We start from the raw sequence: 18,713 nt of genomic DNA, 5'->3' as shown, positions 1-18,713 counted from the left end.
AGTAATACAGCAGCTCTCACTAACCAAAACAGCTTCTGCATCTTCTCTTGAGCACAAGGCATCATTGGACCCCTGTTTTTTATTCTGAGCTTTGCCACTGACCTTAATGTGAGTTACTTAAACAGTCTGTGCCGCAGTCTCCTTATCTCTAAAATAGGGTTTAAAATGTTACACATCTCCTAGGGGCTTGCAAGGGTTAGTTAATGTTTGTTAAACTCTATGAAGTCCTTTGATTAAAAGAGCTAGAGGAATATGTGAATTATTACCAATCTAACTGTTTAACGTTAATGCTAATGTTTGAAAAAAGACTGCAATGGACACAAGAGGTTGCTTTTGCACAGTTAATTTAAAGGATTTGCAAAGCTCTTGAAACCACAGCGAAATAGGAAGGGTATAGGCTACCAACCAGCACAACAGCTGCCATGGAACAATCAACCCAGATAATATGAGTGAACCATGGCTTCCCACTTGTGACTGACACTGAATATGGGATAAATATGAATCTCTATGTAGCAGCCATGACTTGATCTAGTTAGCGAGATGGAGTTGGGAATGCAGACAGCGCAACCCTGTGGAATTATCTCACAGCCTGGATGAGTCAGATTGAGGAACATCGACAGCACTTAAATCTGGCTAGTAAGGGAGCTGCAGAGACCACCTGATTTTTCAGCTGGTCCTTTTTCAAAAAAGTCACCAGCCCAGCTGCCATTCTGTTCAAATTCCTCCTTGAGAAATATAACATGATAGTGATAATATATATTCTTTACTTTACATTTTACCCCCATTGATCTTTACCAAGAAACAAATATATCAGCTGATTAGTTATACAGGCTCTCAATACTTACATAAAATCTGATGGTGAGAGGCCTTTTCCTTCTGCCTTTTTAACTACCTATGTTTGTTCTGGAGTGCTGTATACCTTTCCTTTTGGTTTCTAAATTTAATCTCTTCAATATGGTCTTCAAGAATAAAATTCCTTATGTAATTCCTGTTACACACAATAAGCAAATCCTATTGATTCCTGGGCCCATGCCAGGTGCTCAGTTCTGCAGAAGAATCTTGAATATGTCTTTAAAGTGCCCAAACTGTGCTTAATTATTGCTTTGAGCTAGTGGCAATTGAACTTCTTTGTAGTTAAGCACAGGTGAAAGGATTTCACATTTTAGGACAAGGGGCCTCCTGAGTACCTACTATCACTTCCTTCAGATGGGACAAGAGGTTATTGAATTGTTTATTCATAATAAGTTTTCTTAATTAAATCAAGGTAACTTCAAGTTATTAGTGTTGAATTGTTCATTCTGCAAAGAAAATTGTCTAAAAGAGGCAGTAAAACAGTATTTGTTCAATTGCAATCTTTTCTGTTGCGCTCCTCTTGATAAAGATTCCAACAGAAGATTTACACCTTCTATAAGAGAGAGTCCCAGTTACTGTAGCTCTGTATTCCTTCACCTCAGTCAGTTTGCATGTCATCTCCAGGTATACATTGTCCTGCTAATCAGAGTTAAACAAGAGAAACTGTTAATAAATCTCTGACGGTTTACTATAATATCTCAATACTGAATTAAAATAATTTTCAGTACGAAAATTAACTCAATTCGTGGCAGTGCCTATACAAAACTTTATCTCATCAGCTGAAGCTTAAGGATTGATTATGGCATCTCCTTGCACAGCAGTGCTGAGGGTGAAGGACTCTTTCTGACCTTCTTATTGGTGCTTGCTTTGTGCCTAAGCTGCTTCTTTTACTGTGAGTTTCTTCCAATGCTGTGAATTTCTCTTCTGTTGTGCATTTAGTGTTTTCCATTCTTCATCACGGAATGAGCTGCTTTTTTTTGTTCCCTCTCATCTGTCTTTCCATGACTGCCTCAGTTTCAAGGATTTTTGTCCACTTTTTTCCTCAACTTCAGTGGTGATGGAGAGCTTATCTCTTAGGTGTTTGGGTAAATTCAAGTATCAGGGCTTGTCACTTCTCCATTGACTCAGCACCAGATGGACTGGTCTCAGTTGCTTCTTTAGTGCAGGCATAATATGCTGTAGCAGTCTGGCTGAGAAAGCTCTTAGAAATCTCTGTGAAGTTTTACTTTTAAAAATTTTCTTCAGTACATTTTTTTGATGTCATTCCACTTCCATAAATGTTTTAAGAATCTTTGCAGAGCTCTTTCAAACAAATAAAACATTAGTCTGTATCAAAGTCTATTTCCTTTACGATATTGCTCTTTAAAGTACACATATTTTAAAATAATGTTTTAAAAAGTAGTTTCTTTTATTAAACAATCCTTCAGGAGTCATCTTGGTTCTTTCTAAAACCTTGAATCAGCAGCATTCTTCAGCCAGTTAAAGCCAATGAGACTGTTCCCCTGTGTAAAGCGAAGTATGTGTGTGTTTGCAGGATCAGGGCCTAAGTTTGCTGAGCATTGTATAAACATGCAATTTAGTTAGTTAATTTTCCATTTAACAAATATACATCTCTCCGTTCCTATTATAGTAATTTTTTTCCTTTTGTGCATAAGTTAAATATGTTAAATGGGAAATTAATTCTGTTGGAAGTTCTCCACATGAGAGAAACAATAGAAGAGATCATAATAGAACTAACACACTGTTTTTGAATATTTTGAACATAATGGCGTTGCACAGCAAACAAAATTTGCGAGCAAAAATTGAGTACAATGGGAATACTCATTGTATTACTCTGGGAGCATAATGTAGTAACTGAGAACATAATTTGGCCTGTGTAGTCTGTATTATTGATTATAATGGATGAACTGAAAGAACTTTAAGATCCCAGTCTAAATTTACAGGACTTGGGGGGAAAAATGAGATCTCTCTGCTTGACGCATTAGATATAAAAGCCTATAAAAAGGAAAACAGCATGGAATGCTGCAACACTATTTGTAGTCAGTTTTCAAAATCATTATTTCAGGTAAAAAGGGACAGGATTTGGTTAGAGCTGGTTGGGAATTTTCTGGCAAAATGGTATTTGCGGGGAATATACCAGTTTCAACAAAACTTTCATCAGGAAAGTTTTCTCAGGTTGAGGATGGAATTTCTGATCAAAACCGAAAAGAGAGAGAACCCCGCTAAGAATAACCAATAGCCCAGTGGTTACGGCCGTCACCTGGGAGATAGAGGTTTTAGCCCATAACCCGAATCAGGCAGTGGGTCCTCTCTCAATCTCTCCTTTTGAAGCTGTTCTGCTTTGGATAGCTAATTCAATGTTCACTGGAACATGGACTTGAAGCTGCATCACCCAGATCCCGTTAGCGATTGCCCTAACCACTGGGCTATAGCGTAAGTCTCTTTCTCACTAGCCCAATGCATATTTAATTTTTATTTATGCAAAGGGCGCCAACAGAAGAGACAGACTGAGACTGACTAGAACCTGGTGGTTAGGGCACTGAACTAGTATGTGGGAGGATGACAGAGTAGGGATTTGAACCCTGGCCTCCCGCATGCTAGATGAATGCCCTAAACACCAGGCTTTTGTCTCTCACTGTCTGTTGTTGGAGCTCTTCCACTTTATATAAATAATTAAACATTACTCATGCCAGAGAAAGAGACTGAGTCAATAGCCCAGTGGTCAGGCATTCGTGTAGGAGTCTAGGCCTGGTTCAGACGAGGGACTGGAACCTGCATGTCTGACATCTCAGCTATTGGCATCTGAGCTATTGGTTATTCTAGGGTTGGGTGTGTTCTCTCATTTTTAACAATAAAAAGAAGAAGAAGAAATGTCTTGCTTTTATCCCAGTGTGGAACAGGAAAATGTTTGAAATCTCCAATATTTTCACAGGATGGAAAAAAAAATGCCTGCCCAGCTTTAGATTTGGTCTTACATGTGGAACTTAGTTAATGATTCTGTTGATAATGAATTTGCTAGAACAGAGTTTTAGATCTTAGACTGATACTTGCATTGATTCTGCAGTGCTAACATAAGTAGAAAGTAGTAAAAACTTAGTTTTGTTACTAAAGGCAGCTTATGATTCAATACACAGTGCAATAAGATCTCTTGGGTAAACATATGATCTCTTGGATCACTTTCTGTAGTACTGCACTAAGCATTTTCTTCATAATTGTCACTACAACCTAATCCTGGGATCATGTCTTAGTGTTAGAGCAATTACACTTTTTTTCTGCTTTGTTAACTGAGTTTCTTCTGAGGTTGCACAACTATAAAATATCTACTAGCAGAGAATATTTCCCTGGTACGGTAAAGCCAATTATGGGCATTTTGGACTTGGCACATTTCTATTTATCTAATAATATTTGGGTATTAACATAATCTTTTCTTGCCTGTGTCTGCTGTCTTTTTTAAGTCATTGTGCCCCATTTGCTCCTTGCCTGTGGAATAGGAACTTCTGCTTGTGCAGTGGGAAAATAGAGAATATGAATAATACCAACTTCCTGATATGGAAAATTTATGTTTCCCCTGTTTCTCAAAATAAGAGTTCAGTGGGACTTAACTCTTGTATATACCCAGGATGAATTTTAAACACAAAAAACACAGGATTTGTAATAAATTTGGGTCTATGCACCATACACTTTTTGATGAGTGTGCCAAAGTTCCAGTAATACATGGGGTTCTAAAATATTTTCATCTGCATTGCTCAGGCCACTTTGGCTGAGACTCAGAATCACACTGGTCTGATTATTTCTAGAAAACAGATTCTGCTTTTAAACTCAAAATCTGATCCTGCTGTCATGTACTCCCACATAACTCTGTAGACTTCAGCGGGGTTACACCTGTTTATTCCTTTGTGTTCTCTAAATGAGATCAGAATCAGGCCCTAAATTAAGTTAGTGATGTTCATTTTTGAGAAAATATCGAGTGTCCATCTAATATATTTGCTTTGTACAAAATAAATGGATATTATAAATAGAAATACTGAAAAAGTGTGTTTCATTTGGCAGGCATTTGATGTTCTTGGAGGTATTGAAGCTTACCTTAAGCTCCTTAACTCAGAGGGTTTAAGTTTGCCTATCTTGGCAATGAAGCATGAGGAATTACAGGGAGAAATTAAAGACTGCACAGCTGATGCTTTGCAGAAGGGAAAAGCCTTAGTTAGTAAAGGAGATTCCCACAGGTGAGTAAAGAGTGCTCTATTGCTCCATATTTTTCAACTGTTTCAGATCTTCCACTAACCTGATCGAGGATAAAAACTCATTTAGGGCCAGTCTGTGCCCAGTAACTCTTTGTGTATGGGGCTAGGCCTCAGTGGCATGACTGAGTCCGCAAAATTTGTCATTATTATTTTTCACTGATATCATTTGAACAGACTGCTCTGTCTCCTGTCACAAGTTTTTTTTTTTTTTTTTTTTAGAACTGTATACACTATAACATCAATTATATACATTAAAAGCTATATTAGTGCATGTGGCTGCAGTTATGTCAGGGAAATATTTAGGAAAAGACAGTCTGGTCAAGATAAAATAAAATGTCAACAGATGGTCATTTTTACAACCCCAAATGCAAATGCCTACCTGTATATTAAATTTAATAATTAATAACAGATGAACATAATACATATTAAGCTAAATGTAAGAATATGAACAGTTTCTCTGCTTCTTAGTGACCTTCATTTATTAATAAAATAACCTTTCTTTTCCCCCATCTATTGTTAATAGCAAGAATGGTGTAACTCTATGGACCTGAGTGGAGTTACTCCTGGTTTATACTAGTGTAACTTGGATCAAAATCAGGTTGATTGTTTCCTATTCTTCACAACTTGGTAGGAGATTGATGTAATGGTAATTAGCCCCATTCCAGGGCTGTAGAAAGCTTTGCTTCAGTGGGGGATTTCAAAATCTATGTAGGAACTCTCTTCACTTCAGGATCCTGTGCTATCACTTACAAACAAACAAACAAACAAAACCCTAGCAACATTGCACTGACTTTCATCCAGAGGGGGCCCTCTAGTCCTACTGCATTCTGTGAGTAGCTCCCACTGGAGTTATTTAAAGCTTTGAGCCAGGCAAAGAGGGCCTATAATAAGTTCAGTGACTTTACCCATAACACACACAGCTGGTTTTATTGTTCTTGCTGCTGCGTTAACACCTACTGGTATTTAAACAGATAAACAGAATAGAAGAGAGGGTTTTCCTCGGCTTGCTTTCATTTCAGTGGTTTTCTTAAGCCAGCAGCAATCACAGACCCCAGTGGCAGCAGATACAATGCAAACAGTATTCCACATTGCATGGCTTTCTAGTACAGCATTGATTGATGGTATGGAGTCTGCAGACCTTGTGAGAATGGATCCATAAAATCACTGCAGCCATTAACTTTCTCTCTCTTTTTTAAACGTATTCACTGTGTTTGAGTACTCTGCTTCAGACTAGAAGCCTATGTCGCAGTGCTGGGATATTGAAACCCCAGGACAGGTCGAGAAGGAAAGTGACAAATTGATATGAAGTAATTGTGTTAGAGGTTTGTGGTGAAATTAAATAAAAATCCCCCTGTATAGGCAACACTGATAGCAGCAGTTCTACTGTTTGCTGTAGGAATGAGCCCTTACTGAAAGAAGACAAACTCTTTTCCAGGGACCTCTAGTTAAAACTTCTCATATCCAAGTTAACTATCCTTTATGGTATTAATATTTTAGTTTTTGAGCATCCAAAATTGTGCTCGACATTTTACAAACAAATAAGAAAGATGTGGTTCCTGTCTAGAAGACCTTATGATTTAAATATGATAAAATGCAACAACTAAGAGCAACAACCAATATGTGTAGCGAAGGTTAAAGAAACAGAGTCACAAGAGGTCACTCAAGTTAATTATACACATCTTAATAGTTTATCAAAATATGTACATTTTGAATATTGAAATTTTCCATATCCTAGCTTTTAAACAAAAACAGACACCTCCCACTTCCTCAAGAAAGAAAACAAAAACCACACGTCTTCTGTTTTTCCTCCTTCCCCTGCTGATTTCCCTCCAATCCTGACAAGTTCACTCACTACCTAGTTTTAATCTTCCCCGCACTGAGTCAGCCTTTATTTATGCTCTATCATCATCCATTATCTGAGACCAAAGTGATCAAATCCAGGTGCCAGAGTTAGACTCCTAAATCTGCATTTGGGCACCTAAATCAAAGTAGCTTGGTTTTCAAATGGCTGAGTACCTGAAGCGTCCATAGATTTCAGTGGGTGCTGCAGGTGCTTAATGCCTCTTAAAAGAGAGCAACTTTTATATAGATGCCTAAGTATGGGTCTGGGAACTTAATTTTTTAGGCACCCAGGTTTGGAAATGTTGGTCTAATACACTAGCTTTTTTCTTTCAACTTCCCCAACATACACTCCAAAGAACAGCTCTCAGAGTCAGGAACTGATGACATCATCGGGGTGCCCAGAAGGTTCCACCTTTATGGTGCTCCTGGCAGCCAGTCCTGACGTGTCATCTTCAAGATAAGTCACTGCCCCCAGAAATATTTTGAGCTCTAGCTAACATGATGCTTCTGAAAGGAGAGCAGGGAAGTCTTCCCTCTTGGTCATTATGAAACCAATGTGCTATTGGAGGTGCCATCTTTCAAATGAGACATAAAGCTGAGTTCTGACTACTCATCTTAGGAGACTGGCTAGTACTTATAGAAACTGTCCCGTCTTAGGTGATCTGAGTCACTAAGAGCCTATAGGAGTGCTGTGTCAGGAAAAGGGAGAGATTTTTGGTGGGATTATGTTTGCAGAAAGTAGGTGATGAGTGCTTCTCCCCACCCACTTGAGGTAAGTTCCTTTAGTTACTTGGTGTTCAACAGAGAAAACGATTTGGAGATGGAAGGGGTCTTAGTTGTGACAGGTGAGTGAGAAGACTTAGTGGGAGCTGAGGTAAGGACACTGCAGGGAACAGGAGAGAGACAGCAGCAGAGCTCACCTGGCTTCCATCATTTACCTTAGAATCTTGAAGACATGTACTCTTGTCTTTATGGTATGGCCTTTAAAGGTTCTATGGAACTTTCAACAAGTGTTCAGGGTGATAGCCCCAAGTTTCAACTTGTGTAATTGTATTCCTTTCTAAATTCACTCTATTCATTCAACTGGATATACAGTATTCTTCCTATTTTCCTCTCTTGGGCTGTTGTCAAGTGTCTCTGTCCTGTGTTAAACAGCAGTTACTACATTTCAGTCCAGAGATGGCTTCTTTACTGTGGTGAGTGAAATGATCCCTGTATAGGCCATATCATTTTCAAAGTATTTTTGAATTCTTCAGTATGAGAGTCCTAGGGTGAAATCCTAGCCCCAGGGAAGTCTATGGGAATTTTGCCATTAGAGTCAATGGGGCCTGGATTTCACTTCTAGAGTCCTGGATAGAGCCAAACTTAATACAATATACTAAGAAACCAGGTTTTCTAAAATAAAACATTGGGAGTCAAGGACAGAGAGTAGAAGGGGAAGGAAATTTTAATTTCCCATCAGAAAGACAGTAAAAATAAAGGTCCAGTTAGGGAAGGAAATATAAAAGAATGACCAATGCAAGAGGAGAAACAAAGAGACAGTGTTTTTACAGAAACATACATGGGAATCTCTGTTAGGACTTAGTGCAGCATGTGGGTATTGAAGAAGTTTAGTCGTATGTTTAAGTGGCTGCTTTGTTATACAAAGGAAAAGAAAGGTGTATTCTGCTAATGTAATAGATAGTTAGCTGTCAAGTGCTTACCATCTGCTAAGAGGAGCAGCCAGTAGAAATTTATGTGGAATTTGAAAGCAGGTTACAGCTCCCTGAAAGAGTAATTGGAACAGAATAGTAGAGACTGTGCCAGCAATGCCCCTCTGCCATGTACATTGGCCAAATCCCCCACTTGGTAAGGCAACGCCCATCTTTTCATGTACTGTGTATATATACCTGCTACTGTATTTTCCACTCCATGCATCTGATGAAGTGGGTTCTAGCCCACAAAAGCTTATGCCCAAATAAACGTGTTGGTCTCTAAGGTGCCACAAGTACTCCTCGTTGTTTTTGCTGATACAGACTAACACGGCTACCCCTCTGAATCAAATAGATTAAAAAATCTAATTCAAATTTTTGTTTCAAATGAGACTATTGGTAGAATATAGTTACTGAATTCATGTGAGTTTCCATTTTTGAAATTAAAGCCTGTTGAAGATTCAGTTGCGCTGTAGAAAATGCATTTTATATTAACTCAAAATTTCTTCAATCAATTGATTTTTTTTCTATTAAGAAAACCCTCATTATGATCCTGGCCAGTCTGCTTGCCTATCAGTAGTTTAAGTTTTTCCCTCATTTCATTGCTGATTAAGCTCATTTTCACCAAGTCATAAATTAATTATTTGTATTAAAGGTATGCAGAATCAGTAGTACTTTCCAAGATTTTATGAAGCTCTAAGTAATCATCTACAGGAGGTATAACCTTAATCTCTATTAGTGTTTGAAGGAGCTGCACTGATAAATTAAAAGGAATATCTCTTCTTTAAGAAATGTTGAAATAGAGGGACAACTTTTTGTAAATTTAAGGTTAGACTGAAAAATAAGAGGTTACAAGTATGATGAGAAATTAATTTGCAAAATTCTAAACAACTTATTCCATAAATAATGTCCTTTTTGCGATCTTGGATTTTCTACGGTCCACATTTTCTCACCAGATTCAGTCTAATGCCATACTCCATGGCATTAGATAGGCATGGTTGATCGGGTATTCCTCAACTTCAGTCAGGATGGCTGAACTTGGTCTTCTGAATCACTGGAACTGGCCGTATATAAATAGTTGAATTAAGATAAGTACATTAGGAAGTCAGCAGAAATTAAATTGACAAAGTTCACACTTTAAAAGTATTCGTCTTCTAAATTTTTGATTTATTTATGTATTTATTTATCTTTGTCAGAGACAACTTCAATAATAAATTAATATGAGTATTAATTCTTTTTTATGCACCATCTTCAAATCCTAATTCTATGTGATGACTTGTTTACAATTTGGAGAGAACTGCCTCAAGCATTCATATTATTGCGAATTGGCACCCTGGTGCTTAAATGTTTCAGATTATAAAACAATCAGTGCTTTCTCAATTGATTTATTCTACACTTCTATTCAAACAGCATCTTTAAACAAATGTTAGCTTAGAGTGTGGAGGGAATGAGATGATAAGTTTTGTGCACTTACTATAAGAAAATTGAAACATTTGGAGGCAAAGTGAAATATCCTTTTAAAAATAGAAATCTAAGCCACTTGGTATGTCAGATATTTTCAATTGTTCATGTTTCATTTCTCTCCCTTCTGCTCAGTTCCTTTAGGGCCAGAATCTACCTTACTCCATAGGTAGTGCAACTGAAGTCATTAGGATTAACAGTGCAAGTAAGGGTATCTCCGTCTGAGCCTTACTTATGCATTGAATGTGAAATAATTTGTTAGGCAATGTCATTTCTCTGCTCTGCTCCTTAAGAAATTTATCTGCATTATTACTGTTACGTTTTTTTAAGACTTGAATTTTTAAAATCTTGCTAAATCATTTCTGATATGAAACAGAAGAGCTATTTTTATTCACCTACTGTCATCTTGCTGGTGCACAAGCCAGGAGAAGTTTTAACAGCTGTATTGTTCCAATTTAGCTCTTGGATGACTGGAATTCAGGAAATGATAGAATATGTTCAGAAAAGAGTGGATCAACTAATCAGACAGTGTCCTGCTTACAAAGAACTTGCTTTAAAGAAACAAGGGCTCACTGCCTCACTAGAAGATTATCTAAAGAAGGTACATTATAAAAGGCATCGTCATTAATGTATTCATGCAGACTGCATTGAATTTCTGTACTATAGCTGTTAGAACATTAGATTTCGCTTCTGGCTGAATAATACCAAATAATGTACTTAGCTGGTAGAGAGGATAGGTGAATTGTACCTATGAAATGCTTAGTGCAGCTGTAGGCACCAGTAAACTTAAATGCCTTGCTCTGAAAATGAAGCTGATTCTACAAACACATTATACCTATTAAATAATAAATCATGAATTTGCTTTAATAATGAGCCCTTTGTTTTGGCAAAGATGAGCAAGCAATCCAGGACTGTGACTTGCATGTAAGTTTCCTGCATTCTTTATTGATTTCTCTGTGCTGCCAAAGGAAAATATATCACATTCACAATAACAGCTCCTTTTACTCATTAAGGAACTGATCCTGAAAGATACTGAAAGCCTGCTGAGTGTCTTCAGCTCCCTCTGGCCTCTGTTATGTTACATTAGAGCTAGAATAGGCACTTGGGGCTTCCCTTCGAGCCTATGTGCCTGTTCTACCTCTAATGCAATATAATATTTGTAGCAAGGTTTATAGCAAAGACATCCCAAAGTGCAGACCAAAACAGTTAAATCATATTTAATGATTCAATAATTATTCAATATGCAATTTGACATTTCATAATGTACACATGATGCTTATAGTGAACTATTCTGAATCAAATGGGAAGAAGTCAATTTGCTATCCATGGATTTCTTTACACACATTTTCTATAAATGAGGTTTCGGGATATTGGAGCATGATGAACATACTGCATAGTTTAAATAGTCTAGAAGAAAAGACTGGTATCTGCTGTTGGTCTCACACAAAAGGCCTCACTAGAAAAATGTGAATCTAAATCAAATGAATTCTCTAAATGTAACTGTTTTTGACTTCATCATTTTTAGACCCACATTTTCATATGTGGTCTCTGATTCTGGGTGCCTCAGTTTTGGGCACCCCGCCTCAGACACCCAGAATTCAAGGACATTTTGAACATTTGAGCCAAAAGGTCTCAGCTTTTCTCACAGAATGCTACCTAGTGTCTCATCCTCCCAAGTAAAACACTTCCCATTGCAACCTCCCACTAAAGCCAAGCATTCTGAAGGATCTGGTGCTAAATTAGGCTCCCTTTGACACATACAGTTCCTGGACCAAATTCAGAAGCCCCATTTTAAAATGGATGGTAGACGTGAATTCACATTCTTAGCAGTGGCTATGTATACCACATATAGAGTCCTCTGCAGCTGCTCTTCATGACCTATCCTGTTGCCAGCATGCATGCATAACTCTTGTTGTCATTAAGGGAAGTTATGTGCACATATCTGCATAAAATAGACCTTTTAGATTGCTAGATAAGTTTTAAAGATGTTTTTTTTTAAATGGCCTAGTCTATAAAACAAAACTTTTTTTTTAAAACATGAAGTATCTTGAAAGTATTAAGTTAAAGGCAGTAAATTCTAGATTATAACATTGTGAAGCTTCAAACTTATTAAAATAACAATGCTGGATTAATTAGGGATAGAGAAAAACAATTTAGATAAAATGAGAGAGCGCAGGCATGAATCTGTGTCCCAAGTGCAAACCAGACCTTTTAGTTAGATTTGAAATAGTTAGAAGAATTTGGTTGGTTGGTTGGCTTTTTTGTTTTTGGCATCCTCTGTATTTCCTGAAATCAAAGTGGTGAAATGCCAAGAGCTAAGTCTGTTCCCTCACTTTGTTCTATTCAAGTTTGTGTTTTTATAATGGCTAGTGATGTAAATTAATATAATTATGTATATATTTTATTTTTAACTAAAGGTATCATTGTCAATTAAAAAAGTCAGTCCGATACTTGAAATCAGTATGGATCCTGGTTCTTCTTTGACTGAGTCAGAGAAAGTTTTGAACGAATACCTAGAACTGTCTAATCAAGCTAAGGTAAAAAAAAAAAAAAACTTTTCATATGCTATTACCCTAAGTATTTTTAGACACAAATGTATACTTTAAAAATTCCAAAAATGCTGAGATGCTCAGCTGGGGATGGGCATGTTTCCTTAGAAGGAAAATAGGTCTTCATTTTTATTAATTCTTACAGTCCATCAACAATAATGTAACTAAAACTGCAAGCAGGTAATTCTTACAGTTCTCATCTCAGCCCTATCTTTTTTAGTATCATCCTATCCTCTGTTAGTATCTCAAGACCCAAACAGTCAGATTTTAATACTCTTGGAAATGTCATGTTCTTGATGTATATCACTGATCCACCAACTTTTGGGGTGTCAAAAATTACATGTTCAAGAATGTGGTCATCAAAAATTCCAGTTGTGAGATTATCTCTCCCACTCAGGTTCCTTCATGCTGGGTAAAAGAGCTGGAATGGTATAAAAGCCCAGGTCCATGCACAGGTATTGTAGAGACAGCCATAAGGCTGCCTTCCAAGAACCCCTGCAGCATGAATCATTGCAGGGAGGCTGTTATAACCAGATAGGCCCCAGTGCCCCACAACATACAAAAGGGGCTTTAAAGCTACTTTAGCACTCCCCCCACCCCTACCTGCCCACTTTCTACTAATCTGTTGGAATCTCACCCCAGCTTCATATTTCAAGGCTAAGCTGGGAGCTCTTTAAAAATGCAGCTATACATATTCTGTTTGGAACTAGTCCCAATTTGAGCATATTTCTGAAAACTCAGTATCTTTGTTGTTCATTTTCCTTGTTGCCTTGTACCAGTTTATATAATCCAATAATTTGATTTGTGCAGTAGCACTGAAACTAAAATTCACATACAAGCAATTCTGAAGAGCACTCAGCAAGAATATAAAAATACCAGAAGCTTTGTAAGAGCCATTCTTTGTGGCAAATGAGCATGAAATAATTTTTGCCAACATTTCTGCTCAATTTGTGTAACACTATTCTGACGCGGATATTTCCTTTGCCTGTTGTGATCTTTCTCTAGAAACTGTGTAATGTGCTTTGACTACAGTATCCTCGCCACCTACCCATTCCTTCTATGGAATTTCACAGGGTATATAGCTTGCATTCTGGCTGAGTTTCAGAGATAAATATACCATGTGCTATGAATCCAAAATATGGACGAAAGTATCCAAAGCTATCTTAGGCCTCTAGATATAGAAATATATGCATCAAACACTTTTCCTACAATAGTTCATAGTTCTGATGCCATCCTCACAGGTGCAGTTTTGGATGATAACATTATGCAAGCAGGACAATAATTCCATAAATTCACATTTTAAAGTATTTATGTATTTTTTTAGAAAAATTGGGATCCAGAAGTCATTTGAAAAGAACATAAGCAAAAACCTCTGATTTGTTCCCTGAAATGATTTACCATCATGTTTGCCAGAGTTTTCACATTTAAGTGAAACCCTGGATCCTTTCAATGCTAGGGCTGTAAATGCTAGCTAGGCTTTTCACTAGGGTTGGATTTTATTCGTGACCATTCTTATGTGTTCTTGAGAACGAAGTGTTGCTGTCAAAGTCCTTTCTGGCAATTTATTCATTAGGTTCCATGTAATATCAAACCAATATCTAACTTGAGGAAGAGGTGTTTCAGATTTTATAGGGCCCACTAGAAAAAGTAGGTGTAACACTTGAGTAAAACATTTGTGCTTGCCCAGAGTTGTGAGCTAACACAGTAGAGCTGAAAAACAGAATCCTGGCTGATTCTACCAGTATGGTGGTAATGTCCAGGAAATCTGCACAACCATCCCACAGAGAGGAGGGATAGCTCAGTGGTTTGAGCATTGGCCTGCTAAACCTAGGGTTCTGAGTTCAATCCTTGAGGGAGCCATTTAGGGATCTGGGGCAAAAATCTGTCTGGGGATTGGTCCTGCTTTGAGCCAGGGGGTTGGATTAGATGACCTCCTGAGGTCCCTTCTAACCCTGATATTCTATGATTCTATAAGATACTACTGTGTTTGGGGAGCGGAGACATGATGTGCTGTTTGGTCCCTATTCTGATTTTGGGGGCTTGCAGATTTGCACTGCATGGGAACTTACTGACCATACTCTTGGTTGTGGGTGGCACATCCCTTTCCTCTATCAGCGTTCCCAGGTGCAGAATTTCCATTGCTTTTTTGTCAAGTGGCTACACTGATTTTAAATATTCAGACCCACATTTTTTCCATTTAAAATTAGCAAATTTTATTATGTTCAGGCTTTGTGTTTGGTTTCAAAACTGTCACAGGAGGTGGATGTTTAGCTTTGGCATTTAATGTACATTTTGAGTTGTTCCTTTGCTATCTAGGTGGGTGGGTTAAACAGAAAGAACCAATACTACCAGAAATTAACATTAGGATGTGAATTTTCACGAGCCCTTTCCAATCACCATATACTGTGTTCTATGCTTATGCCCTCATAGGAAACATCACATGAACTGGAAGCAGCTGTGAGAATTATTAATGAAGTGGAAGAATTTGAACCTGCAGAGGTGGCAGCTTTCTCTAGCAAAGCTGATCTTTTAAATGAAGAACTGACAACACTTAACAAAAATATTAGTTCAAAACTAGATGTTCTAAAAGCTTATGTGGCATTTTTAAAGTCAGCGAAGGAGGTACAGATTCCCTACTGAATTACTGGACTTCATTCTGTAATTTTACAAGAAGGAGAGAGAACAAGGGTTTTGTCTAGCCTAAAATAGCATCTAGGGCTGCTATACCAGGGAAGTTGTGCAGGCCTCCTAGCCATAGGTGGCAAGTTATATGGGCCCGTGGTGCTCATGCTCCACCAATATTCAGGAACGTGAGCCTGGCTCCACCAATGTTTGGGCTTATATTTTACATACATTTTGATGAAAACAGTATCTCTGTTCACAATTGTCCACTGAGCATCAACTTGAAGGGCACACTTAACCTTATTTTCATAGGTGAAGGAACTAAGGGTGCGGGGGGTGCTGCAGCACCTCTACTTTTTACATGGGGTCCCAGCTGCTGCCCGGGGCTCCGCTGCCGGCCCCGCGCCCAGGGTGGAAGGAGTGGACGGGGTAGGATATATATCGGCTTACAAGACAGGTGGGGGGGGCAGGACTTGGACCCGTTCTGGGCACCACCAAAAATTATACAAACTTGGCACCCATGCTCCTAGCTACACAGCCTGTAGGCTGCAGTCTATTCCAAATGAGGTCATTTTCCTCAGATAGGGCCTCAATTAAATCAGTGCAAGAACTGTGTGTAGTCCAGCCCTGGTCAGTAAATTTACACAAGCATAAGGATTTGCATGCATGCAGTTTTTGCACTGATTTAACTACATTGGTTTAAGACACCAATGTAGTTAAATAAGTGCGACCCCTCATGTGGGTATCTATATAAAAGTGCTAACATTGGTACAGCTTGCCTCAGTAAATTAACCAAAACCAAGCTATATGATCTAATTTCTTTATATTAGTATAATTCTGTCCACACTAGGGTCCGGTTTTTCTACCAATGTAATTAAATTGGTAGAAAAAAACAATTTAGTTAAATTGGTGCAAAAAATGAGTTAAAATGATGCAAGCATAAACCACTCCAGTTGAGACCATAATCAGTCCTTTCATTTCTAACATGCATTTGGTAACTGATAAACCTGGGCTAGGGATAGAACTAGGGTTTTTTGGATCCTTGTTTTTAAATACTTTAACACTATTAACTAATATTTTCCTTCTATGTTTTAAACTAAAATGAGAACAGAGGTGGAACTGGATCTTTTACATAAATTTGGCCATAGTAACTAAGCTCTCAATTCTAGTGACACTAATTAAGAACAAGATCACATTTACTTGTTCATATCCTAATGTTTGACTGTCAGTATTTTTTTGTTTGTCACATGTGTTGTTGTATTTATCTAATGTTAATTTTTGTTACTTCACATTAAATGGAGCTAAGCAACTTATAATATTTACATAATAGATGACAGACATTGAACAAATTGCTAACAACTTAAAAACATATTGCTGTGTGCTTAGAAGCTCTCGTTGAATAATAAACTTTTCACTTTAGTCCCTAGCCTATTTGCCAGCTGTTAAAATAGGTTTCCGGGTTACTTAACACACTTCTGCTTGTTTTATGATAGTCCAATTTTCTGTAGAGGAGGATGTGGTTTAAAACATGGAAAGCATTCATTAATGTATTACTCAAATCTACCACCATGTCTGATTTTAGAGATTGAGGCCTGTACTTTTATTCTTGCATTTTTCTGCAGGTAAATGACCAAGCTCAAAGTCTGAAGGAATTCTATAAATCTGAGCCTGTGCAAACAGAGAGTGAATCTGAAAACAAGACTGTGATTGAGTCAGCTGATACTCAGTGGCCGATCGTTTTAAAGAAGATTCTTTCCACTCAAGATATGGGGCATGATTTTATTAATTCATTAAATATGGTGAGACTGTAGTTCACTGAGTTATCACTGTAGCAAGGATTAATTGTTAAATTCACAATCATAACTTCAAATATGCACTAAACTACAATAACCACTGACAGATTAAGAGTAGACCTTGTATCCTACTCCCATGCCCCGAGGAGCTTGCCCAGGGCACAGTATTTCTATTGTGTGTCACGGGGGGAGAGGGATTATAATTAGAGCTGAGTAAAATTTGGAATTTCCACCTGTGGGAAATTTTGACACTTTATTTATTTATTTATTTATTTATTCATTTCAAAATGGGATTGATTTTTTTTTTTTTTTTTTGGCAGCACAGAAATTCTAAAAAAATTTGATTTGGAAATGGCAAAACATTTCATTTTGACATTTGCAATAGAAACAAAACATTTAGACGTTTCTGAAATTGAAATGTTTCAATTTGTTTTGTTGAATTCACTCCAAAGGCTCCTTTTCAAGTGAGATCAACATTACACTGCATTTCCCAAGCATATTGCCTTATGAGAGGCATAGTTTGGGTCCCCCATTGTCTCCTATGAGCCCGTCTCCTTGGAGGACTATCTATGTGTCCATGCTGCATTGTGGAGGATGAAGTCTTCCAGGGAGACCGACTCAAAGGAGACAGTGAGGGACCCAAATTAGACTTTCCATAAGGCAATGCTAAAATACCCTTTAATTTTTTTAACTGATTTGAAACCAGATGTTTTGGGTCAACTCAATATAACAAAATATCTTGATTCAGGCTGAACTGACCCAAAACAAAATATTTCATGTTGATTTTCTCATCAGAAAAACTAATGTTTTTAGCAAATTTGAAAATTTTGATTCTGCAGAAACTGCATTTGCTATCAAAAAATCATTCCCATGGAAAATTCCTGACCAGCTCTAATATTGATGTCATGGCTGTAAAGCAAACACAATATTGATGGCTCCAACCCTAATAACAGTAATGTGGTTAAATTGGGAGGAAATTCTTAAGTGAGAATTACTTTTAACTTGAAATTTCAAAGGAAGTTAAGGCAGCTTAAACATTTTATCACCACCTAATTCTTGTAGATTGATCTTGCAGAATTTGAAAACCTTCCATTACAGTGCAGTAGGGCATGCCTGGATATGTAACGCTCTTCAGGCCATGCAGGAATTGCTAGCAAGTGACCAGCTGATCCAGCTGCGTATAAGGATAAAATGCATTTGTAGACAATTTAAAGGTGAAATCATCCCTCCCATAGTTTCCATTGATGGATCACTCCCATCCCATGCAGAATGTGAGTGAGGAAAGCTAGGTCTGCACCTCTCAACCCTCTTCTGCACCTTGTGGAGGGCAGTCGGCATATCTGGGATCTGCATGAGTAGGCTGGACACTTGGAAGCCAAGAGCAAGTAGGCCAGCCCTATGTAGTTTAAGCAGAAAAGATGATATAGCTTGGGATGGTATTATTTCTCCTACTGAGGTGCCTTCTGAGAGTCCCAGGGGCCACCACAGTCAGGATCCCTGTTAGCATGATTTTGATGGAGCTGTGCCATCTGGGGTTGTGGAAGCACAGGGTCTCCATGCGGATAACCCTGGCCTTCTGCAGATCGCTGATCCTGTGTCAGGTTTGTGGGCTGGTCCTAACTCCTATTCCACTGGGGATGCAGCAAACCGCACCCATCAAAG

The 18,713-nt window shown here is 37.9% G+C and overlaps 1 protein-coding gene across 1 annotated transcript in view; it reads left to right on the top strand.

Moving 5' to 3' along the window:
* The window catches only part of CCDC141 (coiled-coil domain containing 141), a 104,189-nt gene extending 87,120 nt beyond the window's left edge, over nucleotides 1-17,069 (top strand). The window contains exons 8-12 of the mRNA XM_065412914.1: nucleotides 4,903-5,075; nucleotides 10,547-10,688; nucleotides 12,505-12,624; nucleotides 15,067-15,258; nucleotides 16,881-17,069. Coding sequence (XP_065268986.1) covers nucleotides 4,903-5,075; nucleotides 10,547-10,688; nucleotides 12,505-12,624; nucleotides 15,067-15,258; nucleotides 16,881-17,069 — 816 coding nt within the window. The remainder of the gene's footprint in view (nucleotides 1-4,902; nucleotides 5,076-10,546; nucleotides 10,689-12,504; nucleotides 12,625-15,066; nucleotides 15,259-16,880) is intronic.
* The last annotated feature ends 1,644 nt before the right edge of the window (nucleotides 17,070-18,713 follow it).

This window comes from Emys orbicularis, chromosome 11, assembly GCF_028017835.1.
Source record: "Emys orbicularis isolate rEmyOrb1 chromosome 11, rEmyOrb1.hap1, whole genome shotgun sequence".
In the NCBI taxonomy this organism is placed as follows: Eukaryota; Metazoa; Chordata; order Testudines; family Emydidae; genus Emys; species Emys orbicularis.
The sequence above is the reverse complement of the archived record's forward strand: the minus strand, read 5'-3'. Positions and strand labels throughout refer to the sequence as shown.